The sequence below is a fragment of the Dermacentor silvarum genome, chromosome 5, assembly GCF_013339745.2.
Source record: "Dermacentor silvarum isolate Dsil-2018 chromosome 5, BIME_Dsil_1.4, whole genome shotgun sequence".
Classification (NCBI taxonomy): domain Eukaryota; kingdom Metazoa; phylum Arthropoda; class Arachnida; order Ixodida; family Ixodidae; genus Dermacentor; species Dermacentor silvarum.
The window spans coordinates 118,246,022-118,273,493 of NC_051158.1; the positions used below are offsets into that span (position 1 = coordinate 118,246,022).

Below are 27,472 nucleotides of genomic sequence, written 5' to 3' on the forward strand. Positions count from 1 at the left end.
CAAGCGCACTGTCCGACCTACGATGTAACAGTGGCGACGAGAAACAGAAAGCAAAACCCCTGGCGAAACCTTGAGGCACAGGAAGGCAGCTACGCTACGGGGCGACGACTCGGGCAGTTGCTGGTGTGCCAGCAACTGCCCGACTTCGACGACGAAACATTTCCTCACATTTACCTCCCGCGTCGATTTGAGCGTCCAAATGAGCATGCTATCCTTCATGTCTTCATCTGTCGTCCCTTGCTTAACAGCCAGTACTCTGCCGCGAAATCCCCGGGCTCCTTCTCGAGTTCATTATTATTTCGGGTTTTATTATTTTTTCCGGCATGTGCTTTGGAGATGGCCGCTTCCACGTCGCTTTCAGTTCGTTTTTTCACGCTTATTTTATTCAAAGTCCGATATACTTAGAGACCGATAGATATGTACCCTTGAAATTCGAAAAGTAGATAATGACCCGAGAAAAAGCAAGTTAGTGCTGACTCAACCCTATACTAATGGGCAGTGGCACACACGCAGATCACTGCCAGGGCGCACACCCGGTCTATTGTTGCCGTCCTTTATCCCTGTTTGGTTCCACCATACAAGTACAACTGTCAACTGCAGATGAAAGGCCTTCCATGAAACTCTTTTGTTCTGTTAAGAATGTGAGACTTAGCACGGGAACGTATTGAAGTGCCCCATTGAACACGTGATCTGCCCGGCTCTCGGTCAGCTCGTGGCCGGTTCGTCTGAACGTGACGTGGGGGGGGGGGGAAGGGGGAGGCTGCGAAGCATAGGCATTCTTACTGAGAGAGTGCGAAAGAATGAAAGAGATAAAGAAATGAAAAGAAGTATCCCCCGCGTGGTTCAGAGGAACACCATTGTGTACTCTTGCATGCGTACATGGTGCACACGTATAAAATGTGGAGTGACATTTTCGAATTGTCACTCGACTCGCTGGTTAGAGGCATACGCTTGTCTGCCCGGCTACCCACCAAAGCCCTCCCGGTCGCCATGGATGCTCTCCAGATGTATAAATCCCTGTCGCAGCTCAACGAGTGGCCCACGCAACGCCCAATCTCGCGTCTGACGGCGAAATTCGTGCTGGACTACGTCCTTACCAGCGGGATTTCTGATGATGTTGAACTGGTCTCCCTCGCCTACAGAGCCATCGAGTGCTGGGCATCCGTGTTCCAGCATTTCGATCCAGAGGACCACGGGTGGATCTCGAGTGATGTCTTCCACGAAGCGCTGTCGGCCTCCGGTTACAACGTGAGCAAGTACTACGTGAGATGCCTTCTTCGAGCGTCTGAACGCTTAGGCCAGGTGTCCTTCGACAACTTCGTCAAGGCGTGCGCTACAACTGCAAAGGTGCATCCGTGACTACATCGCATTGCTTGACTTTTTGCAACGACATTTTCGAACACAGGACCACTCTCGTAGTCGTCTTCAAGATCAAGATTTTATGTTTCTACGTGACTGTGCCTGTCATGAAGCCATTGCAACCGCCACGTGATGCTTTTTCCTCTGCATGGAGATTACCTCTGACCGGTATATGTGCGAGCATCTTTGTGAACCGCTTTCATGACCTATGCTAATTTCATGCTCTAGTTATGAAATAAAACTGGGTTTATGCGACGAAAACAGTTTGTGTGTGGAACTTTATTGGGCTTAGGAGTGGGCTGGGGTTGTTTAGCGACTGCTATACACGTTTCTGTCGCAATTTTCGTACATCGCTTTAACGATGCCGCTGAAGTAAAGCAGAAACGCTATCTCATTGCATTTTTTTCATGCACGGTACAACCTAAACATTTCAATAATGTGAAAATCCATTTTTTTTTTATTTACGGGTGCTGCACATTGCCTCACTCTGCTGAAAACGTTTGGAACGTTGCCGGAGTCTAAGCCGAGTGAGTTGTGTACTTGCATCGAGTGTTTCATGTTCCTCGATTGTGCGTTGCCAGGACGCAGTCGATTATTAATTACTTCTACGTAGGTCTGAGCGACTACTGGCTGACACTCCCTGAGCGGGATTTGTCTGCCAGCGCAGCTGCTTTGAAATTTGTAGCTGTTGATTTCTACACGCGAAGCACTCCATGTTTTAATTAATTTTGCCGCTTGTATACACATATGGCATGTTCGCGTCGAGAAGCAATAAAGCGCAGCTTTCCGCGATGCAACAAATACATATTTGCGAGCAGGATGAGTTAACATCTATAATTCTGGTAGATGGTTCTCACTTTTCGTTAACGTAATCTTAATTGGAGTGCGCATGTTCCTAGGGGACTTACTCTAAACTGGGCGCGTAACCGCTCGTTTATAGACATCAGTTTTCTCGTTAATGTCGTTGGCTTACACCATGGGCACTGAGCGAGGCGGTGTGGTTTACGCTGCTCTACTGAAGGTACCGTCACTAGCTCCGGTTATACATAAGAGCTAACTAGCAGGGTGTTGAATGAAAAAAAAAAGCACTAGTTCGGGTCAGGATTCGCGCGCTACGATTTCGTTCCTATTCGGATATATAAAAATATTTAATAGTTCGCGAATCGGTTCGCAATACTAAGCCGGTTCAGCAGAGTAAACTTTATTCTGCTCTATGGCGAAACGCCGCATAGTGCTATTGACTTGTCAGCATGGCGCAGGCTTTGTCAGGAAGTGGGACAAGTGGGCTTTCTAGTAGATGAGAGATATGTTTCTTAGATAAATTCTTAGATAGTTCAATGTTCCCCAGGTATAGCAACCATACACATAAAGACGGTCATCTTAGGCAGTGTCGATCGAAGCAAGAATGTGGAGCGATTCGACGCATCTTCGCTCATTCCCGCGATTCCTTGTATTGGCATCTTTACTAAGTTGGGGCATAATAATTGAAAATTGTAGGGTGTTTGAATACCAAAGCTTTCGAATCGAATCACGATTATGAGTATTTGAGAAAAACGAGCGTTCGAAATCGAATAGAGTATTTCTATTCTTTCGTAAAGTGGACGGAAACATTATGGGAACAGGATATCGCAAATGCATGTAGCAGAGTACTAATAAATGTATTGCACTTTGTGACCCGAAATACCAAAGTTCAATACTACCATGCCATGCATCAGTTGGAAACAATCCAAACGTGATGAGATTGGATAAACAATGAGCTTATTTGTCCAGACTGGAACCGGCGTTTTCACTGGCTGCCTAAGACGCGACATGCTTAATCAATGGCTGGTAGCAGTTAGGCATAAGCGACATCCTCTGAGTGTTTGCTGAAAAACTCGATCGTCTGCAGAAACGAATATTTGACAGCTGCGAATACCACCATTTTCGATTGAAGACTATTCGTATTCCAAATTTCGAATATTTACACACCCCTACTAAGAAATACTAGTCTTGCGATACGTATATGAGCACGGATTTGTAAACGCAAATTCTCACGGTCACATGGAATTATCGCAAGGTTTCTTTCTAAATGTATCATTTTAATTTAGTGACATAACATAGCAAGCATAAAGAAAAAGAAAACTTGGTCGAGAATATATCCTAAATAAAAGGCGTCGTTAAGTATAATATACTATTGTGTTACACGCGCAATGATTGCAAGCGACAATATTCATGTAATTTAAAGCAAGCTAGTCTAAAACATACAGCAAACATGCTTTATGTGCATCGCAATGTGCATAAGTCAACTATGAAAATTTGCATATAATCTGCATGCTGCGCTGTCATCAAGAGGAATTTATGCAATGAAAGCCGGCTATGGCCACTATATTTTTCAATCAATGTTGCCATTGTTTGCAGTGGAGGCCACAAATTCGACAAACGCCCTTGGACTCTCCCCTCCATCGGCTGGTGCAAAGCACCCAGGGCCTCCATCCCGTCCAGTCGGACTGTTTTCCACTGTTGATGGACAGTGGAAGCCAACGTTTGCTTTCACTGTGTCTCCATAGACATGCCTTCGAATGGAATATCCTGAAAAGAGTTCGCGATATCTTCAATGATTATTGGCACACACAAGGAATGTGAATTTACTGCTTAAACACTGTTGACTCCGAATAAGAGCGCATTTCGGCCTCAAGAAAAGTCGGACTCCACCGCCGTGGTTGCTTAGTGCAGTGCACGCCTGTGAAAGCGGTGTGCCGACAAATATAGTGATACAGTGGGAGAACTGCGGCGGAACAATGCATTGACTCCGAATTCGTCATGCAAATGAGAATGTCTGCGGGCTAGCAGTGGTCTCGCAATGACTCAATTCATTATTCAGCAAACGTCAAGGGTGTTGAAAAGATCGCAGTTGCGATTACAGTGTGAGTTGACGTATTTAAAGCGGACTCTGTATAGGCGTAAGGTAGATACTGTGTATCTGTTACTCGTTTAATAAATCCGCGAATAGATTACTGTGAATAATTTATTGTGAAGCGCTTTCACGGAGTGATAAGAGGTACTGTGAAGTTCGGGCCGAATTCTTAATGCTTTTGGGTCATCGGCCGGCCGAAAATACTGGGTGTACGAAAAAAAAAAAACGTCCCCGGAAGAAATATCCCCGGTAGGTACGCCATCTAGGAAAGAAAGTCTCCAGGTGGAAAATTAACCGAAGAACGAATTATGTGCGAAATCGCTTGACAAAGTTCTGCACTTTTCATTCGACACTTGGCCTAATTTTCGGCCACCTGGGATTCGAAAAAGAACGAAGTTGAAACCGAATCGTTTGCCCAATAGCCCTCAGGAAATCTTCAATTATCCTCGCCCCGGCAGTGTAGTATTCACATTGGTTGTGAACACGCTGCTGGAACTTCTCATGAACACGGCGCCCCCTCTTAATGAGCTGGGAAGTAAAAGAGTGTGAACAGTTTTATTGATCACAACAGTTGGTCACTACAATGCGGATGCTTCTGAATTTTTGCGAACCAATTACGCAGTTTTCATTCCTTGCCGCAGGTGGGAGACTGAAAGACAATCGTCGTCAAATGGGACCATTCCCTCGCATGATTCATTGAGGGAGCACTCATATGTGTCGAAATGCCGCAGCAGCCATCTTGACAAAGCATTCCCGATTTGAAGATAACTGCCCGGGAATTTGAAAACTTCCAGCGAGATTGCGTCTGTTGGGCCACAGAGATGTGTTAGGTGTGACTGATTCAATTCGTTCACCACGTTTTCAGCATTGGCAATGTGATGTATTGCTCAGGCGAGTGCGGTTTCACCAATTTCTTTTGTGATTTTGTGATCTTTAGGCAAACTTTCTTTCTCAAACCTCAAACGAGTTTTTGTGCGGAATGGTGCGGGGTACCCGCGCGTCTGTTGAATATGTTGGAGTACTTGAGGGTTTGTTAACGTGTTTGTAAACTCCCAAAGTGTCACAGTGCGAAAACGCGGTCTCCCCGCCTCTATACTTACCTTTGGGCATCTAAACAGAGCTGAGAGGAATAAATGTTGTCTACCTATCAGACTCAATAATCTGTTCGATAAAACATTTACGAGAGATTTGGAGAATGGTACTAGGTGCATTTCATGAAATATTGCGGTATAGTAATAACGCAGTATCTCAAAGCGGTCGTAGTGAGACACGCATTTATGGTATTAGATATTTTAGCAATGTTTCTGTAAGAAGTCTGTAATGGAAAATGTTAGGATTCTTCCTGTTTTCTTTTTTTTCAAATAAAAACACAATAAATGCTTTAAATTGACAGGCCTATCAGAAACATGGACGTATACATCTGAAACAATAAGTGATAAGCGAAATGAGACATTTAGTTGGCGTATCTCCGTAATAATTTGAAGATTTCGTCATGCCTCCTGTTACCTAAGGTTGCTTTAATTTTGATTGGACGCGTCATTATATATACAATTATTATGAGTGTGCAGGTGGCTTTCGGTGATTGTGAATATTCGCCCTACGCCGTATCTTGTTGACTACTTGGATAACCACGGACATGTCTTTTTCGGTTACATGATCCCCCCAAATGCCATTTTATCCTTGAACCTTAGTAAAGGGTTCTGCAGTACTTTGCAAATAAAAAAAATATACTGCCTACAAATTTTTGTATAAGTTATGCCACACAATGTACTTAAACACGTTCAGTACTTAAACCAAATGTAAGCTCGGTGTGACGTAGAATGCCTTCACAACACTTGCAAAAATTCCGGGGAACAGCCGTATATATATATATATATATATATATATATATATATATAACGATTTCTTGCATTTGATGAAGGAATTATCTTACAGGGGCTGTAATTGAACCACACAAATCTACCTTCACACTCTGATATGTAGCATTGTTCTGGGTATATTACCTATATCCACTTTTGGTGGCACTTGTACTTCTCCCAGGGCGTCGTGCTAAATTATGGGCCGTTTATAACAATAAACAAGCTTATAATGCGTAAAGCGTATAAATAGGCAATTACTTGCAAATCCCTATTTAAAGTACACACTTTGCACATTGCAGCAGATCCTTCCTAACGTGCCCCTTAAATTCGCCAAAAGTAAATAGCGTTAATGGTTGAATTCAACGATGGCGCCGGCAATATCTAATGCGGAACCATTGTTTTCAGCACAGGACCAAACTGCTATCGCTCTTAATTTTTTAAATATTCCACTTACACTACAGTTAAAGAGGCCTTGCAAAGCGCCAGGGAAAGTTTGTCGTACGGCACCGTTGGCATCACCTCGATGCGGCGTTATTGTGCACTTCGTAGACAGCACGTGACGAAAGAGGGCGCCTCGTATGATGATTGGTGACAATTTTAATGCGCGATTTACGTTCGCACGATACTGTGAGTGTACTGCGCAAAAATCTACTGCGTTACGTTTTGCAACTAATTTACTTGTTGCAGAGATGCGGGGGAAGTTTTACAACCGCGGGAACGACGCATCACGCGCCAAATACTTACGCGCGACCACGGACGCCTCGCGGAACCTGTTGAAACCGTAAAAGTGATTCCATGGCCTCCTTAATTTGTACCGCGCTGCGCCCAATCACGGAAGCCATAACAACGCCATGGAACGTCATCAACAGGATAGAAAACCATGGCGCGCCGACTTCGGCTAATGGTCTGCTGCTCAACGTTTATAGATACCTTGCTGCTTCTATCGGGTGGCACCTTATGGCATCACGGGAGAGTGAAACGTGCCCTTTAATGTCGCGAAAAGTTCAGTGGATGGTAGCTCTCATTTGCTTGTATTTTGAAATGTCTGCCCCTTTCTGGGGTTTTACGTGCCAAAGCAAGTTCTTATTGTCAGGCATGCCGTAGTGGAATTAAAAAGGTTAAGTTTCACCCCGTGGATTTCGTTAACCTGCACTACAACGCAAGCACACGGGCATTTTTGCATGTCGCCTCCATCGAAATGCGGTCGCCGCGGCCGGGATTCGATCCCGCAATCTCCTGCTCAGCAGCGCAACGCCTTAACTGACTGAGCCACTACAGCGGGTATTTTTTAAAATTTCTCTCACCGATAACTTGGGTGTGTGGGGGTTAATTTTCCTAATTTATTTTGCTCTGTGTTATGTGACACGCTGAGAATAGTTATAGATCCAACATGGTTATCCGAAAGCGGGTCACAGGGCCCTTGACAGTCACAGATAATTTATTTTATTGTGCGAAATGTAGGACTACTAGTATGGGCTTCCTACCACTCTCGATTGAGGCGCCACGAGGGATGGATGGATGGATTCCATATGATGATGATTTATTGGTCTCCTCTTTGAAACGGGACGGTGACAAATAGTCACCTAGCGAGCATGAGTTAATCAGGTAAGCTATACATGTTTTTTATCTAGCATTTTGGTATACAATTCATTATTTTATTTTCCCCTCAATATCTACCTTGTACCTCTTCTTATGACTAAAAGATCAAATCAGGTCGTACCAATCTTTTCCGGCTTTTTTTCCCCACCAATAATCTAAACGTGGCTTGCTTAAATCGACTGCTGACCGGTTGATGCTTCCGTCCACTTTAAACCCAAGCGCTTCTGGAAGGTGTACGTTACCTACTGTTCTCACTGGGTGAATGCCTTCACATTCCTCTAGGATGTGTTGAGTTGTCTCCGGTTCTTTGCTGCAGCATACACATGCCTCATCTAGTTCGAAATAATAATTTGCTCCGGTTGCTTTTGGTCCTTAGGCAACCGGCTCGAGCCCAAATAGCAATGCACTGCCCTTTGTGTTATCGTACGGATTTTCCCTTGTAATTTCTTTCTTCCAGTTCTTTTAAATATCCATTCTCCTTTTTGTTTCCATTGTTTGCATCCAATTTACTGTGTCTATTTCTCTCGCTTTCTTTCTGATGATTCCTGGCAGTCTATTTACAGTTTGAATGTTTCTGTACTTTGTTACCAACATTCTTGATCTCTTCCTGCATTCTGTGCCCACGCTTTTCAGATACAGATACTTGTACACTTCAGCCGTCTTTTATGTTAACCCATGTTCCTGGGTCTTTAAAAACTAATTTTGTGTTGTGCTTCTCTGACTTCAAAGGAGGCCCAAGCCATGGCACCTTGCACGGTCTCATTTGTAGTTTTACCGATCGCTCCCAAGGCCAACCTACTGATCGTTGGTTAGCTTCCAGCCGCGACAGGATATCCGATTGTAAGCACGGAATGGCATTTGTAAACGTTAGCGCTGGCACCATTACTACTTTCCAGATTCCACTCACCACCTAATACTCATTTTGCCCCCCCCGTGCTCCCTGTTTCATTATTGCTGCATTCCGCTTCCCCTTTAGTTTCAGAATATCTTGGTGGGTGCTTGAGTAAGTCTATCCTTCGTTTAAGTATCCGCCGAGGTACTTATATTACTTGACTATGGGTACGACTTGTCAAATTGACACCACGTAATTACTCGTCTTTTCACTAAAGATCGTAATTCATGATTTATGTGAGCTAAAGTTCAGGCCTAGATTTCTCACTGCGTCGCCACAGATATACGCAAGTGTTTGTAAATCTCTTGTATTGTCCGCTAGTAGCACTATGTCGTCCGCATACATGAGTCCAGGGACCTTCTTTTGCACCATTTGTCCACTATGAATAAGTCAAACCCTAACTCGCTGTTTTACAGTCATCTTTCTATGTCATTAACATAAAGCGTGAACAATGGAGAAAGAGGGCATATTTGCTTCAGTCGTGGGCGAATTCCCACCTCTTCATTAGCTTTTCGACCTTCCCATACAACTTGCACTCGGTTTTCTCTATTATCTCCCTCAGCAGCTCCACGAAATCGTCATCTATGCCTTTATGCCTTAGTGCTTAAGAGTATCCCATAACAATTCCCTATCTACGTTGTCATAGGCTCTTTTAATGTCTTAAAAATGCTATCAATAAAGGTCTATATGAGCTATTGAAATCTCTATGCACTGAGTTAGTATTAACATATTATCCTGAAAGCGTCTGTCTGGCCTGAACCCATTCTGTAGTTCACCCAGCACATCATTTTTCTGCACCCACTTCGACAGGTCTAATTTTATGGCTTCCATTGCAATTCTGTATCTCACCGATGTGACTGCAACTGACCTGTACGAGCTCGTCTTATCCAAATTACCTTTGCCCCGGTAGATGAGGTAACGTTCACCTTGCTTTCGCGCCATCCAACTGGAATTTTCTTCAGTCTAATCACTAATCTATGCCACTAGTCAGCAGTGCCTTGCTCTTTGAACCGAGGTTTTTCATTAGCTGTATAGGGATTTCATCGGGTCCTGCTGCTGTCTTCTTAGCGACATTTCTGCTGCCTTATTGAATACAAGCTTTCTATGCTAAATTTTTATGTCAGGCTTCTCTGTTGTTGCTGGATCTGTTGTCTGAACTACTATTTCTTTTGTGCCGAAGTGATACCTAATAACGTTTGTGATGTACCGCAGCACATCGGCTCCTTTGTAGGTGTTACGGTCTTCATCCGTTATTGCCGTTTGCGAGTTTTTAGTTTGGAGCCACGAGTGCTTTTGTATGGTTACACAATCTTTTTGGGGCGCCTTTGTCTCGTTTGCGAATGTTATGCACCCAGCGTTGACTTTCGCATCTAATTTTCTCTTGCACGAGCTCACTGACAGCGTAAACTGTTATGGGCGCATTCCAATAGCCGTTCCGGGTCGCGTTGATGCCGCCGCGTAACCGCTATCGCCGGAAACGCAAAACAAGTACCCGATTCCCGCCGTGATCGAACCCGCGCCCGCTGCGTGTTATCCAGATACTCTACCACTGAGCCACGGAAGCGCTTGCTATACAGGCGGAAAATACAATAAGGCAAACGCACGGGTAGACGACTCGAGCCTCCGCCAGTATGATGGCGCCATCTCGGTAAGATGCCTGCAAAGCAGCGTCCGCAAGCGCAGACGACGATATGCGATTGAAACGAGGCGCGCAATCAATGCGCTCCCGAGCGCCACTATGGTATGGCCTCCACCAGTATGGTGGCGCCATCTAGTTAAGGTGCCTGCAAAAGCGGCGCGTCCGACATGTAATTTTGATCGGGCTCAGCAGACTGCTGTGCAGTGAGCATTACAAGCCGCAGCTCGCCGTCGACGCCAGGCGGTCAGTTCAGATCGTTCTCTTCAAAACGAGGCGAGCAGACTGCCGCGAAGACCCTGTTGTGCGTCGTGCCCAAATTGGAGCTACGCTTGAGCCGCTCCACCAGCTTACGCTGTGACTGTGCTGCGTGTGCCGCGCAGGCGTGACTTTTTTCTCGTCTCGATGCTCCCTAGACGCCTGCTTACAGTTTTCTATAGTTTTCTTTATTTCCTTGATTCACCACTTAGATGGTTTCCTCTTTCCAATCCAAAAATAATTTTTCTGTGTCTGCTGCATTACGTTTACCAGTTCCTTATATTCTCAAACTGCTGTAAGAAAACACTCAATTTTCTTCTCAATATTTTTTGGGATCTCTGTTTTTTGCAGCTCAATTATTTTTCGGAATTTTGATGCTATTGGTTTGTGTTCTGCGTTAGTATCTCTCCCAAACTTTAATGTGAAACGTCTATGATCGCTACCCAGGCTATTTTTTTGTTCATTTTCATCTGTTATCATTTGGTCTGGTTGTTCGTAGACCATTTCTGAGACTAAGCCGTAGTCGATACTTGACTGCCTGTTTCTGCATTGCTATATTACCTGTCCATGATACTTATTCTGCCTGTTAACTACTATAAGGTTCTGTTCATCACGCAGATCCAGCACTAGAGAACCGTCGCAATCAGTATATCCGTCTAAATCGTCCATGTGCGTGTTCATATCGCTCACTAATATCACCTGGGCCGATTTCTTTAACTTTAATATCGCTTCTAATGCAAATATCTCCTTTGCCTTGTGGATCGGGTTCATCTTGCTTTCGGGCCATCCAATTGGAATTTACTTAGTGCTAATCACTTGCTCTATGCCATTAGTCAGCAGTGCTTTCTCTTTGGACCGAGGTTTTTGATTAGCTGTATTGTGATTTCATCAGGTGCTGCTGCCTTGTTATTTGGGACATTTTTTGCTGCCTTTTTTCCAAAAAAACTCTCAGGCTTCTCTGTTGTTGCTGGATTTGTTGTCTGAACTTCTCTTTTTTTCGTGCCCACGTTATCTCAAATAACGTCTGTGATGTACCGCAGCACATCGCCTCCTTCGTAGATGTTACCATCTTCATCCTTTATAGCCGTTTGAGAGTTTTTAGTTGGAGGTTCGGAGACTTTTATATGGTTTCAGAATCTTTTATGGGACGCCTTGGTCTCTTTTGCGAATATTGTGCTCCCAACGTGCTCCATAACATCTAACAGTTCTTCTGTGGCTTGCTTTATTTTCTTCTTCCACCGCTTACGTGGCTTCCTCTTTCAAATCCAATAATTTTTTTCCCGTGTGACTTATTTCCTACTGCATAACGTCTACCATTTCCTTATATTCCCAGATTGTTGTTAGAAAAGTCTTCATTTCCCAGACTTTAATGTTAAACGTCTATGATAACTACCCAGAGTATTTTTCCATTTTCGTCTATTATCATGTGGTCTAATTGTTCGTAGACAATTTCAGAGACTAAGGCGTAGCTAGTTAATACATAATTGACTGTTCCCGTATTGCCACGTTATCTGTCCATGACACTTATTCTCCCTGTTAACTACTAAAAGGTTCTGTTCATCACACAGACGCAGCACTACAGAGCTGTTGTAACCAGTATATCTGTCTAAATTGCCCATATGCACATTCATATTTCCCACTAAAATCACCTGGCCCGATTTCTTGAACTCATTAATATCGATTCTAATGCAATGAACCAATTCCTTATTTTTTTCTCTTCCATAAAAAAACATGTCCCTAGGTAAGCTACTTCCAGCCACGTCTTTTTGTCTTGGCATCTGCCGCTAATCTATAAATGCTCCTTACATGTCTCTTTTACCCTTCATGTCTCTTTTGCCACTTCAGACATCGCCTAATTAGTATGCCTACGCCTCCACCTTTCCTTGACCCGTTCATTCTGTTGCACCCTTCCCAATACAAACTTGTCAATAACAGGCGGCTGCTCAAAATCGTGTAGATGGGCTTCGTTCAAGGCGTACACGCTAATCGCTTCGTTATTCAGCTGTGTTTTAATTTCCAGCAATTTTTGCTGCTTGCGACCACCCTGCATGTTTATGTAACAAATTTTACCTTCTCTATTCAAACCCTTTGTTTGTTCTTTCATAACACTTTGTGCTCTCGTTCTGCCATTTGCTGGTGTGTCGCTACATTCAATACTGATTGACTGGGGCTCGCCTAAAAAAGCTACAGCCCGCGCCGCGAATCGACGTCCAACCATTGTTGCTACACTTCCGCTAAAATGTATACCGTCACGAACAAAAGCGCCTTCGCGGCCTGCTCGGTGCACTTCTCGGTTGATGTCAATGACAGAAAAATTCATTGCTTTGGCTTGCGTCCAAATTTCCCTGTTTGCAGCAAGGACAGCCCTTTCAATTGGAAAACTCTGCCCTTCAAACTCTGGCACCATGCACACCGCGATTTGCACTTCCTTTGAAACTTTCCAAGGTCGGTGACCCCTGTAGCTATTTGCCCCCTTGTCCGTCAAGCATCCGCCCATTATCACCACTACGTTCCTCTCCTCCATTGTGTCACATATGTGTTCCTTCGCTTTTGCTATCACCTCTTTAATCTGTTTTCCCGGAAGTGTGGTAACCTGGCCTCGTTCGCCTGCACTTACCATCTCTGTTATCGCCGGTTCTACATTATGCATGTTGGAATCCCCAACAAAGACAATGTTTGTCAAAGCATAGATAGTGTAAAAGCCTAGCGCCACCACGCGGAGAAAACGCACATCGCCAGGACCGGGCGACTCAGTGAGAGGGCAAGCCATCTGACAAAATCGAGTGAAAGGAGGCACTATGCATGCTCTTTCAATTTTCATTTGCACACGTAGCCGTACCAGAGTTCTCTAATATGTATTTTTCTACTGAAGCTATGAGGCCAATGACCGAACACAGATCGCTGCCAAGTACTCAACAGCACGCATTGGTCGCTCCCCACATTTTTCAGAACCAAAAACCAATGCCCCCATTGTGCGCGCTTTCTCTCATAACTCCAGACTTCACTTTGTCCCCCCCCCCCCTCTACTTGTCGTTTACGATGAGCTAATACACCTCTTTTTGACGTTAGCTACGCCACACCATGCCCTGGCATATTCTCCTCCTCCCCCGTTGAGGGTCGCGGAGAGTAATTTAGCAATGCGTACCTAAAAATGCTGCTTAGGAAGCAGTTGCTGTTCTGACAAAGGCAAGTCCTTGTGTCAAAACGGTGGCTTAAAGCCATTTCTTGTTCGTCTATGTATAATTTTCGTCTGTGAGAACATTTCGGATGGTATTTTATTACAACAAACCAACGAAGTTGGAAGTTTTCTCGTAGTATCAACCATAGGGAAGCTAACGCCACGGCGTTATCTCGGTGGCGCACCTACGGTGACTGTAGTACATTTGTGAACCAGGCTATAAGGTTTATGAAGCAACAAAAATCAGCACAAGATACATTCGGTGCAAAGGCAAATGCACCCAGGTCAAATTGTGGGCGACTTAATGAATATTGGTGTCTTCAGTGCATGAGACAGCATATTGTGTTACTGGCGTCGAAAAAACGACAAGCCGCAAAGTCTAGCGCTGCAGCTTAACGGGTATTGCCGGTGACATAGGAGGAAGAAATTAATCACGTGAAATGGCGGCATTCCCAATTAATTCGTGTTTATTTCCGCACAACTACAATTCAAATCGCAGGAGATCGTTTTAGCACGTCATTAATGCTGGAGTATGCCGTCTAAAGGTACCCCCACAATGTCCTCGAAGCAATTTGCTACCACGGTTGTCTTGAAACGCAATCTTCGTCGTTAGAACAAATAATGTAATGATGGTCAGGGCGGGCACACAAAATCTCTGCGACACAGTCGTAGCGCGTCAAGCGAATGTCAGGGATCGTAATGAGTCGCGGTCATGGCGCAGGCTTGAATGAACTTGTTAAAGTATATCTGGCCACAGCGTTCGCATATTTCGAGAAGACATCGCACATACCGCTTGCTCACGTTGTAGCCTGCCGAAGTAAACGCTTCGTAGAGGTCGGTGCTCCACATCCAACCCTGATCCTCGTATTCGTAAAGCTGGAAAACGGCTGCCCAGCATTGCACGGCTCTACAGCCAAAGGAGACCACGTTGGGGACGTCGGAAATGCCGCGGCTGCGCACGAATTCCAGGATGCATTTCGCCGTCATTCTCGTTATCGGGCGTTGCGTTGGCCAATCTCTGAAGTTAGACAGAGCTTCGAGCATTTGAAGTGAATCCATGGCGACGGATTGATCTTTCGTCTGGAGCTAGACAGCAAGAAATTGTCCCAGGGAAGTATCTTTAGCTGAAACCTGGAACGCGAATGACTCCTTGCGAGTGACGCGGTTTTTTTATACAGCCGCAGCACATCTGCCAAGACGGTCACACACAGATGTTCCTCTCCACCTCTCTCAATTTTCTATTGTTGCTTTTCTCTCGCTTTCAAGCCACACTATTTGGCGCGCTTTATGCCTGCCGCCCTCCTCTCCACGAGCAGTTCAATTCAACCACGGCTTGGCTCAACAAAGGCTGTAAAATCACGGGTTGTTCACACAATAGTACTCCTAATGTTAATACATAAAGTCCCTCAAAGGAGCCCACCTTTCCTCACCTCATGCAGGAGACCAGTTAGGCTGCCGTGTAAAAACCCCAGATACCGAGAAACGTTTCGTGTCTGCCTGTTCATAGCTATAATGAGGAAGCGTGCTAAATCTACAAAGGAATCAAAGGAAAATCTAGGATGGACATGGGCATTGACAGTTTATGTGCAAGATTCTTTCGTCTTTATTCAAAAGTATGTGTTCCCGGCCGCTTACCAAGTATGTCTGAGTCATCACCAACTGGCCCTCCTTCCAGTCGCTCACTGTCTCACGGGTTTGACTGAAATGACTGAAAAGTCACTGGTATTGCTCGGAAACTTATACAGCACGCGCAACTAGACACATTGCAATAAGGGAAAAAAAAGAGAAGTGCCGTGACCACTGCCAAAGCAACAGAGCAATTATACAAGTGATTATCGCTAATGTCATTCATTTTTAATCGCAGTGCTGACAGTGAACTCCCCTACGTGAGCTTTTGCTTCTACATTTACAGGGTGGTTCATTTTAGCTGCACCAAATTTTTAAAAATTGCTTGTGGCATATAGCACATTCAGAATCCTTGATCTAAACGACTCGATGAGGCGGCCATTACATCAACGAGAAATCAAAGCGCCTAATTGAATATATACCATAATTACGCTAATACCTTTTTACTTATTTATTTTGCGACACATCTTTCCATCTACGAATTATCTGCCGCTGAATTCGCAAGGCGTATCCACTCGGAACGAATTTTCAGGACTGAACCAGTTTCGAGATATTAATTTTCAATGTGTCCGACGAAATGCATGGGCGTTCCAGTTAACTTCTAGAGGAAAACGCTGTTTTATGCATTGAAGTACAAAGTTAACTGGAACACCCGGACAGAGTATCGCTGGCAGGCTTTCCTTTGCAGGAATTTCTGTTACGGCCCCTTGTGATCTCAGGTGGGTGGGTGAAATCGCTGCTGATATTAAGCAGAACTTTATGAAATCGGCTTCATTCCGCGAAATACTTATTCTACCGCTTTTCTAGAGAGAACGCACCGAGGAATCTTTGAACTTATTTGCCCTTCGAAAATAACAGTTCCCCCGCTGTTATGTCATAACGAAATTGCCGAAAGTACTGTTGGAACCATTTCCCCATTTGTCGTTGCTAAGTTTCTGTAGCCGGGGCTGAGTGTGTCGGTCAAAGTCACAAAAATGGCGGGCGGGGAGCTCTTGCTGGATATTCACGACAAGCTTCAATATGGAAATATTTCAAAAACAATTGGTAGCATTCGGTGGTGTACAAGTCACATTGACCCTGCAAAAACGACAATTGATGGTGTTATCTGCACGTTCGCCTGTCTTCCGTAGAGTGAACATATCCGAAGTAGTAATCTCTGTTGAAAATATATTGAACCTGAGCGAGGAAAAGCTGTGAAAGGGCTGGAATGAAGAGAATGTCACCCAAGTACAACGAATAAAGAACAAACGAGACAACAAGGAAATTCATACCCAGCATCTGATCTTTACATTTCGCTCCATTATTTTCCCAGAGACACTGGCTTTGACGATCAACTTTGGGCTGTCCGCCGGGTCGAGGAAGCCGCCAGTACTCAAGAAATCCTGGCCATCACCTAAGCGGGACTATTTGCCCGTCCCACAAACTCGCAGGGCCTTTCAATAAAGTTCTTTGACTGACTGACACGGGAAACGGCATACAGTAAAATCCGAGTAAGACCATATATCCCCAACTCAGGTAGGTGTTTCAAGTGCCAAAGTTTGGCCGTGGCTCGCAAAGCTGCCGAGGCCGACGGACATGCGCAGAATATGCTTACTATGAACACGCGTCTGACAACTTTACTGGCGCGCTCCACTGTCTAAACTGCGATGGTGACCATGCAGAATACTCTCGATCACGTGTTACGTGGCAACGGCTTGATTCGACCCTTCCCTATTGCAAACCCCAGTATCCAGTGCCCAGTGACATGCCTGATTATGGGCCCAGTGTCGCGCGCTGGATACTGGGACGCTGGCAAGGCGCGGCATACGGGGATGCGCTGGGCGCGGGGTACTGGTGCGAAATGCAGCTCTAGAGCGATAAATACGTGGTGCCCGGCTACCTTATATATTTTTTTCGAATACAGAAAGAAACGGAGAACGTTGTAATGCAATAAAAAAAGTAAAACAAAAAGATCCGCGAGGATTCAAACCTCCGCCCTACAGATCGCAATCCCAGTATCTTACCACTACGCCACGCCGATACTTTTTTATTTATTACACTACGCCACGCCGATCTATGATTACCGGTTCATATTTTGCCATGTCCACGCGTAGACACAGTTGTAGCTTTTTGCAGAGACGTCTCGCACAGACATGGTAGATGCGATATCGCCTTCAACTAAAACTTACGCCTCTATCAGAACGAAAAAGTTGTTGTCCGTATTGCATAGTATGCCTGGAAGTGCTGCACCACTGATTTGTTTTTGCGATGGGTATATTAACAACGAAAAAAGCCTTAAATGATCCGCCCACCTTGAATGTTGTACGGGCCGTTACTGCCGATTTTGACAGCCGTTTCTTATTCTTCGCGCAAAGGTAATGCAACATTTCCATAGCTCGACAATGCTTTTCAATCGACACGTATGTATAGGCACATATCTCCGTAAGAGAAGCGGTCGGTTAATGCGGCTGACAGCCTTCGGTGACAGCACATATAGGTATGTTTATAACGTCATATCGGCGCTCATCGCTTGTTATGCTGACACTGTACACACGAAAGAATGACCTGTTTAAAAACACCGATGGGAATAGTGAACTGCAGAGTGATTTATCCTCGTTAGACTTGTTGATTCCTCAGCCCAGACGGGCCGATAGAGTGCAGACGAACTCGGCGGGTACGTACGGTAGGCTTAACCTTCGGTTGAAATGAACGATCTCGGTGTGGGTACCGGGCTGATGCGAAAATGTTTGTACTTGAGCTTCAGAACCTTTTAACTATTATTTTTAGTACAGCAGGGAAAGTGGAAGCGCACGAATCACCGCAGCTTTGTTGTCGGTGCGATAATATCAATCAGCGGCAGGCTTTCTGAGGTCCGTTCGAACGCGTCTGAACGGCTGCTCGGTTTCGTGTCGACTGTACAACACTGCGACAACTCGGAGTCATCGATTGCGTACAAAATACTAGAAAACGAGGCGTTATCTGCGTTTGCGTGAATTCGTTCACGAATACAGCTATCCGCACAGTCAAAGGGAAATGTACAAAGCGAAAGTGATCTGAAGTGTCGCATATGCATGGGCTAGTATAACGCACCTTTATTCCAAGCTGCAACACCGCCGCCACGAAATAAACATTTATGATCCCAACTTATAGCGCTATATTTAGGACAGGAGTCTGTTTTTTGGACAGGAGATGCGCATAAAATTGTATCAAGCATTTAATATTCAACAGCGCCTATACTCCGGCAGTGCGGCACAAACGAAACCAGCGCAGTCTCCAGTACGAGCCCGCGAACTCCAGCGCGTGTACAGCGCACACCAGTGCGCCCCAGCCTCATAGCAGTGAAACCAGCGTCTCGTCCAGTGTGACCCAGCACTTCTCCAGCGATCTCAGCAGTGTCGCAGTGACTCCCAGCGTGCGCCAGCGTCCCCAGTGCCACCCAGTGCCAAAAAACGTGCTGGTTTCACACTGGAAGGCACATCAAGACGCTGGCTTTTGCAATAGGGTTATCAGCCCTTACATGTGATTATTAACCTTATCAGAATCGCTCCGCCCTTTATAAGCCATTATATCGCTCATTAGCACCGTACCATTCGCGTCGAACCGTTTTCAACCATGATGAGTCTCATATCAGCTCTCATCACTCCATCATCTTTCTTTTGAACTCCCTGACTGCTTATTTGTGTGTGTTGCGCTACGTGAAGCGCATGAGCCCTCATAGATCAGTGGCATTTCCGTCGGTTTCAGGATCCCTTTAACCTCTACATTCTTGACTAGCCTTCTCCTTTCAAACTTCGCAGGTGGAGTGCATTACGAGCGGAAGACAGGCGAACGTGCAGATAACACCATCAATAGTCGTTTTTGTCCAGTACGGAGACAAGTACGTTACCGATCGAATTGGCAAAAGCGCGAATGAGATAGAGGGCGAGATGACTGAAAAAGACTGCAAGAAAACTTTACATACTTTGGTGTTCTTGCCAATTATTTTTCCATGTTGCGTGTATTTGCTTTCTAGACAAATACTCGCTGTGTGCATACAGGTAACGAACGTCATGCACGTGATCAGCATGTCGTAGCATTCTTGATGGGAATGTAAGGCGCGCGAAGCTTTATGGAATGCTTTATATACGTATATTTGACATGTAATGCATTCGCATTATTATTGGGCATCGGGACTGCTAGCAAGCTGCCCGTGCCTTTGCGAATTGGGAAATGCAAATATCGCTACTCGCCATCCTCACTGACACAGCACCGAGTACTTATGCCGAGAAGCAAAGTTAGCACAACTGCACTAGAAATCTATGAATTTGCATTCTACAAATAATACAATAGTTATAAACTGTTTCTACAATTGTAAAATTATATCAGAGAAGACGCATACGATAATATTGTCGTTTTGTGGTACTACACAACCACTACGAGGTATGATCAGTCTTGAATAAAGAGAGAAAAGACGCGTCCTTCCTTAAAGACTTGGTTTTAAGACTAATAATTACCGTTACATTTTGTCTGTCCCATCAAAGATGGGTATAGAAGAAGGGTCTTTGTTCCCATTGCTGGACAATGGACCAAGATTTATTGCTAAGTATTGCGCTCGATGCTATCAAGGTTTAAACAAACAGGTTACTTTGATTTACAACGTCGTTTATTTATTACCTTGCAGGGTACTACAGAGCTTGATACTGGCAAGCTTGGCGGCTACAGTATAGTGGCGCATTCCATGGCAGCCCCCAACGTGCTCTTTGTATACTTGTGGACGGCAAAGCTCGGTGGAAAGAAAAAGGCGACGACGATGCTGAAGTAGAAGTTTGGGTAGAAGAAGCAAGAAATAGACAGCTATACTGAGTAAAGATAGTAGCTTTATCCGCTGTATAAACTTGGACATGCAGCAGCACCAGCACCAGCAACGCGCAGAACTGCTGTCGACACCGTCGGCGTTTTGCCCGTGTTTGCCCCGAACGCGCGCGGGGTTAGTGACTGTTGGCGGTGCCTCTGGCGGGCGCTCGGAGGTTTTCGAAGAGATCGGAACGGGACACTCGTAGAGAAGCGTCGAAGTCTTTACCACCTTCTCGCCTCGCAACGTTTTTATATATATAGAGAGAGAGAAATAGAAGCGAGGAAAGGCAGGGAGGTTAACAAGACGCACGTCCGGTTTGCTACCCTGCACTGGGGAAAGGGGGTATAGGGATGAAAAGAGAGAGAAAGAAAATAGAGAGAGCACAGTTTCGCGCACATTTGACACTTCGCACGAAGTCTACAGACGGTCGCCAAGACCTGTCGACTTGAGGTAGTGGAACAAGGCTTTCGTGGCTTTCTGTGCCATCGACGCATACGGCCATGGTCCAAGGATCTTCATTTCCGAAAATGGTCGAGAATCCAGCCGGTTCAATGCTGTCCGGAGAGCTTCACGCTCGACGTCGAACTGGGGACAGAGACATAAGACGTGTTCAATCGTTTCACTGGTTCCACAAGAGTCGCACATGGGCGTATCCCCCATTCCAATGCGGAACGAGTAGGCCTTTGTAAATGCCACCCCGAGCCAGAGGCGGCACAATACTGTCGCCTCAGAGCGGGAAATGTTTGATGGCATTTGAAGCTTCAAGGATGGGTCAATTTTATGGAGATGGCACTTCGGGTTAAGAGAAGACCAATATTTGTGTGTCATAGCTTTAGCCACGAAAAGTAGTTTTCCTGCAGCGTCGGTCCTGGATAAGGGATAACGTTTTTATATAATTACGCATTTTGTGCCGCAGCTAAATGTCGCCGCAGCTTCTTCCCTCCCTCCCGTGCCCCCCACGGCCTTTCGCGCGACGGAAGAAGTCGCGTTTGCTCTATATGTATATATATATATATATATATATATATATATATATATGATTGTGAAGGAGGAAAGAGACGCATATTTCTAGAGCACTTCAGGGAGCACGGCGCTCCCCGTAAAAGCGCGCGTTCTTCGCGCCCTTTCACTCTCACATAAAGCATACGGCGCGCAGTGACGATTTCGTCGCCGTTGACGTCATGCGGAACCTCACGGCGACGACGACGGCAGAAATCCACTTGGAGTATCCATATAACTGATCGCAACAATAAGCAGTAATGATTCACAGCACATTGTAGCCGATGATAAACGAAGCGGAGATTCACAAGCTACCTGAACTACATGCAACTGTTAACTCAGTAGTTTGGTGAGAAATGCTGCCTCTATGCCTTGTATTATAGATGCACTGTCCCAGGTATCAGGCACAAAAGACAAAAAAAAAAGACTTGTATGTTGTAAGCAGCTTTGCACGCTCTTTTTTGTGCTCTTCCTAATTAATAAGTTTAGAATGAATACTGAACTTTTGAATTATTATATTCACGGCGGTATGTCAACACTAGTTTAAAGTGCGTCCGAAATCATCAATTTCAGTTATTTGGGTCTCGCAATCTTTCGCTTGGCGCTCTTTTTCCCTCGTGTAGAAGAAGGCAAATAAAATATATTTTTGGGGGGGACAGGAGCAGATGGCTACGCACCGGCGCGCACTGACGGCAACCCTCAGTCTGAAAGTAATCCCCTTGCCTTGCTTTAAGTTGCTATCCAACACAGAACGTCACGTATCAACTGGTATTGTGTTAACCATATAGAATTGTGAGCAAGCGCCATGAGCGGCTCTGGCTGACGCTTTGGGGCTAATATTGTGGAGTTTCATAAATAAGGTACCGAAAGATAAAGAATGCTAGCGGCCAGACGTAGAAAAGGAGTTTTAATTTTTGCATCCGCAAGGCCATTCAGGAATACTACGTTTAAAGTTTTCTATTGTACATACACGCAAATACCAAAGAAAGTAGATATGACGATGGCCGCATGAATAATAGGGAATTTTAGGGTTCGGCTCCTATCTTCGGCAAGGCACCTAGTGATGCACTTTCAATACTCTTAATAATTTACTTGTCGCTTGAAAGAAAACTAAGTAACTTACGCCATAGCTTCTCGGGCTTCATTGTCTGCTTCTTCAGATGGTTTGTGACTACATAAAAATAACTGTGCAGAATCAACACACACGTTGGACTTCATGTGAAGCGAAAGTGGCTATCAGTGGAAGAGAATCATTCACTGCCAAGCTTAGATAGGTCACCCACCGCAGCATAATGTTCAATGAATTCTCGTCTTAGAATATCATGGGGTTTTTTCTATCTATTTGCTTTCCATCCCTGAATGACAGCTACAACCTGGCTTCACACTATACTCCCGATTAAGGCTGCGCCTCTTCCCGAGGTAAACCTGGAGTTGTAGCCGTGCGCTGCACAAGGTTGTTGACATGGCATCGTGTCGAATTGCAAAGCGGTATACGGCACTGTCATTCGCAGAAGTACGCGTCTCCGCGCATGCCGAATCGTTCGAAACCTTCCATGAGCGGTACAGCTCTGGGGCGTCCAGCGAGCCGAGGAAGCCGCTTCGAGACAAGGTCTCGCGTCCGCGGCGGGTGCCCAGACCCACTAAAAATACGCCGGACTCAAATCTTATCGATTTGATAATAAAGTTTACGTTCTTTTTCCATGACTGCCGAGATTCGGCACCGCCAGAGGACACTTCCAAACGGTTCGCAATTTTTCCACTAGCATTGTGCGCATGCGCAGTCGCGCTGTGAATGGCGCGGATTAGGTTTTTAACATCGTCTATGCGCTATTTTGTGCAGGCCCGTTGTTCGTCAGTCCTGCGGAATGAATACGTGTCACTGGGACACAAGAGTATAAAATCTCTAGATGTATTTACCAAAGCTGCCCTTCTTTGTGTATACACCTGCCATTCCTATTCTTCTCTCGACAAGCATCAGACATCGCCTTCGACGTTTATCACCGCTGCGTAGATATCTCACACTGTGCATACGCCTGATTAAAAGATTGCGTTTCGGCATATCTTTAATCGGTGCAGCGCATAAATACAAAATTTTCATCAGCGTAAAGTTGTCATATTTGAAGTGGACTAACATTGCAGGTTTCATGTTGTATAATAAGGATGTAATAATGTAATAATTCTTGTAATAATAACAGGATGGTTCGCGTCTGGTTTAGTTGTGGAGGAATTATTTGCCTGCTTACGAAAGCTTCACCCCCCTGAGATTCCACCACGTGCGTTCTATACGCTTAATATTTGAGGAGAACGCAAGCAGGCAAGTGAGCATCCATGCAGATGTTCCATAAAAAGACTCCAGAGCTTCTTGACATGACTGCGTTAAGTAGCTCCAGGCTCTTTGACCCTTTGGTTAACCTGCTTAAGCGAGTCATACTACCGGAAGGAATGCTTATGGATGCAATGGTCAAGACCAGTTCTCGCTTGTAGAGCACCGGGAAATTCGGTCTCTGGATGTCTAGGCAACGGGGCAGTCAGAGAAAGCAACGAGGCGCCTAGGCTTGACCTGCCTTTGTGTACTTTGCTGGGTAAAGTGGCCACGTGCATTTTTGGCTACGGATTCGCCAAAAAGGTATTTTGTAACGAAAGCACTCTCCACTTAACACCAGAACAACAAACTAATGTCTGTATTCAACTGTTTCGCTCTTACCGACCCCGAACCTTGACCACACCCACAACACGGGGATCGTCTGGCTGTGGCAACAATAAATTTCCTATCGGGGGGAAGGGTAAGGGTGTAGTCCAACAACCGCGACTATCTTTTTGGAGAAATTCTAGGAACGTCTTCGCGCTCGCATTTGCTGCTTGGGGGGCCTGCACTACACTCAGAGAGAAATCTTGCATCTGCAAGAAATTTTCTTTCGAAAAACAAGAAAAACGCTAGGGTACTCAGTTTTATGGTGAAATCTTGCGCTGAACAAACGGGGACACAAAAAGAAGACACAAGGACGAGCGCTTTCTAACAACTAGTTTTATTTTCGAAAACGTCAGAGTGAATATCTGCGAAAAACATCTATGCATTCTATCTAGGCTGCACACAGCGTTCACGTGATTTTTCCAGACAATTCACGTGATCGCTGTGTGCGCACTAGATGTAATCCAGCGATGTGTTGCGTAGATATGTGTGGTTTTTCAGTGTTTCGTGCCGGTAACGTTTAGAGGCGCATCTGCGTAGCCTCCGTGTCGCTTTGTGGGTGAGTCTCCCAACTAAACAGCATGGCGCGACCCTCCTTTTTTCTCGTTAAAGGAACCTGTACTTTTTAAAGTGGTCAATAACCTCGATATTGCTCAGAAATAAAGAGATTGCTTCTCTTGAGCTGGAGGGTATGCTTACCAGATTTCTTTTTTCTCGTTGGATGTATTGCATCAATACTTCCTTTTGGGCGAGTTGGTACATCTTGAAACTTTGGGCAACAGCGCAAACAGACGACCACAAGAAGCAATTGTTAGTCAGCGCTTCTGTGTCGCGTCTCTCTTCTTGTGGTCGTCTGTTTGCGCTGTTGCCCAAAGTTTCAGGATGTATTGCACTTCCTTTAATACGTAAGTACACGTTTTACTTTGGGCAAACTACGTGGGTGGATAGGCGCTACTGCCTTTAAGGCCCTATAATCAGCCCTCGCATTTATTTCTGTTACCACCCAAATTTGTGATTTTGTCGTCGCGCTGCCAAGTAAAAAGAAGCGATTGTACGCGTCCGCAAAACCCGCGTGCACTCCAATATCTTTCGAAAAATACAGCGACTTCTTGAAAAGCTACGGCTGTGGAGTACGCGCTTCCCGAGATAAGCATTTTTCGCACTAATTGCCATCCCTGCTCGCAACACACAAAACAATTTTTGGAATCAATGTGTTTGGAGCGACAGGACAGCAACATCACCTTGCATGATAACGACCGCATTCCAATTCCAGACCATGACTGTCCTAACGCGTTCAATTCATTCTTTTCATCAGTATACCCTTTTTTACCGCTCATCGACATCACTGACCACGGCATAGCATCCATTATAAATAATCTGAAAGCGTCCACATCAGCAGGCATTGACGACATAAATTCAAATATAGTAAAAAACATGATATAAGTCTCGAGTATAATATTGTCTCATATATTCCGGCAATCGGTATCGACAGGAAAGCTTTCCCAAGACTGGAAATTCTCGAAGGTCATTCCCATCTTTAAACGTGGCAATAGATATTCACCAATAAATTAGAGACCCATCTCACTTACTTCCACGTGCCGTAAGGTGCCAGAGCATAGAATCACCTCCCATATTTAAAATCATGTAGAGAATAATACCTTTTTTTCTCCGCAAACGAACATGAATTTAGGAAGGGTTTATCGTGCCACACGCAACTATTTGAGTTCACGACTGAATTACATTTGAATCTGGACAAAAACCTGCAAACTGACTGCTGTTAGAATCGCTAATCATTCGATCGATACCAGCTACGATGAACCAGACAGCAGGGCCTATGCCTGTCATTTACGCACGCACGTTACGTGCTGGCTACATAAGTGACGAATATTTAGTGTCAAACTCAGTGAACAAGGAACCGTACGCGGTTCCGAAACGTGAGATTGTTCACCAGACTTGAGCAGGGATCGAGATTCTCTTCCATTCCCACTACGGCGTGCATCATAATGAGATCGCAATTTCGGAACGTATAACCCCAGAATATATTTCTGCTACTACTGCGTTAGTCAGTCTATTTTACATAAGGCAAATAAGATACGCGTGACTTGATAAAGCTTGTTCTTGGTGTAGTTGGCTTCTAATGCTTAAGGAAGTGATGTTGTGCAATAAACAGACAAGGCCTGAGAGTCTATATCAACATGGGTAAACGGGAAATTTGATTGAAATAAAATTAACAATTTATTAGAGCCGCCTATTTACGAATGTTACTACGCATGCACAATAATGCGGTACACATTTACTCAATAACTATAGAAAACAGTGGTGAAACTTGATTGCAATGAATGCGTCACCGAAAGCGTGCCTTTTTCTCACTTTGTCTCGAAGGGGTTCTCTGGGTTTATTGCATAAGATGCAATCGCGACTTTTCTTCGCCGGCAGCATGAGCAGATGACAAAAAAAAGGGATGCACGGAATCTAAATAGAAGTATAACTTTGAGTTTTTTTTTTTTTTTTGAGACACGTGCTTTGGAGATGGCCGCTTCCACGTCACTTTCAGTTCGTTTTTCCCCGCTTATTTTATTCAAAGTCCCTGGCTCATTGAGGTCGCTTAAAGTCCGATAGTTATGTACCCTTGAGATTCAATAAATAGATAATGACCCGAGAAAAGGGAAGTTAGTGCTGACTCAACCCTATACTAATGGGCAGTGGCACACACGCAGATCACTGACAGGGCGCACACTCGGTCTATTGTTGCCATCCTTTATCCCTAGTTAGTCACACCAGACAAGTACAACTGCGAACTGCAGAAGGAAGGCCTTTCGTGAAACTCTTCTGTTCTGTTAAGAATGCGAGACTCAGCACAGGATCATTTTGAAGTGCCACATTGAGCACCTGGTTCAATGCTCTCGGTCAGCTAGTGGCCGGTTCGTCTGAACGTGCCGTGGGGGGGGGGGGGGGGCTGCGAAACATACACGTTCTTACTGAGAGCGTGCGAAAGAGGGAGAGAGAGATAGAGAAATGAAAAGAAGTATCCCCCACGTGGTTTAGAGGGCCACCATTGTGTATCTTGCTTGCGTACATGGTGCTCACGTATAAAATGCCGAGTGACATTTTCAAATTGTCACTCGACTAGCTGGTTAGAGGTATACACTTGTCTGCTCGGCTACCCACCAAAGCCCTCCCGGTCGCCATGGATGCTCTCCAGATGTATAAATCCCTGTCCCAGCTCAACGAGTGGCCCACGCAACGCCCAATCTCGCGTCTGACGGCGAAATTCGTGCTGGACTACGTCCTTACCAGCGGGATTTCCGATGATGTTGAACTGGTCTCCCTCGCCTACAGAGCCATCGAGTGCTGGGCATCCGTGTTCCAGCATTTCGATCCAGAGGACCAAGGGTTCATCCCGAGTGATGTCTTCCACGAAGCGTTGTCAGCCTCCGGCTACAACGTGAGCAAGTACTACGTGAGGTGCCTTCTTCGAGCGTCTGAACGTTTAGGCCAGGTGTCCTTCGACAACTTCGTCAAGGCGTGCGCTACAACCGCAAAGGTGCATCCGTGACTACATCGCATTGCTTGACTTTTCGCAACGACATTTTTGAACACAGGACCACTCTCATTGTCGTCTTCAGGATCACGATTTTCTGTTTCTACGTGACTGTGCCTGTCACGAAGCC

General features: G+C 45.2%; 1 protein-coding gene across 1 annotated transcript; it reads left to right on the forward strand.

Annotated features, from left to right (window-relative positions):
• The first annotated feature begins 930 nt into the window (after window positions 1–930).
• LOC119454368 (sorcin-like) lies at window positions 931–27,414 on the forward strand. The gene is made up of 2 exons (XM_037716321.2): window positions 931–1,302; window positions 27,301–27,414. The coding sequence occupies exons 1-2, from the start codon at window positions 991–993 to the stop codon at window positions 27,355–27,357; spliced, it is 369 nt and encodes a 122-aa protein (XP_037572249.1). The 5' UTR covers window positions 931–990; the 3' UTR covers window positions 27,358–27,414.
• The last annotated feature ends 58 nt before the right edge of the window (window positions 27,415–27,472 follow it).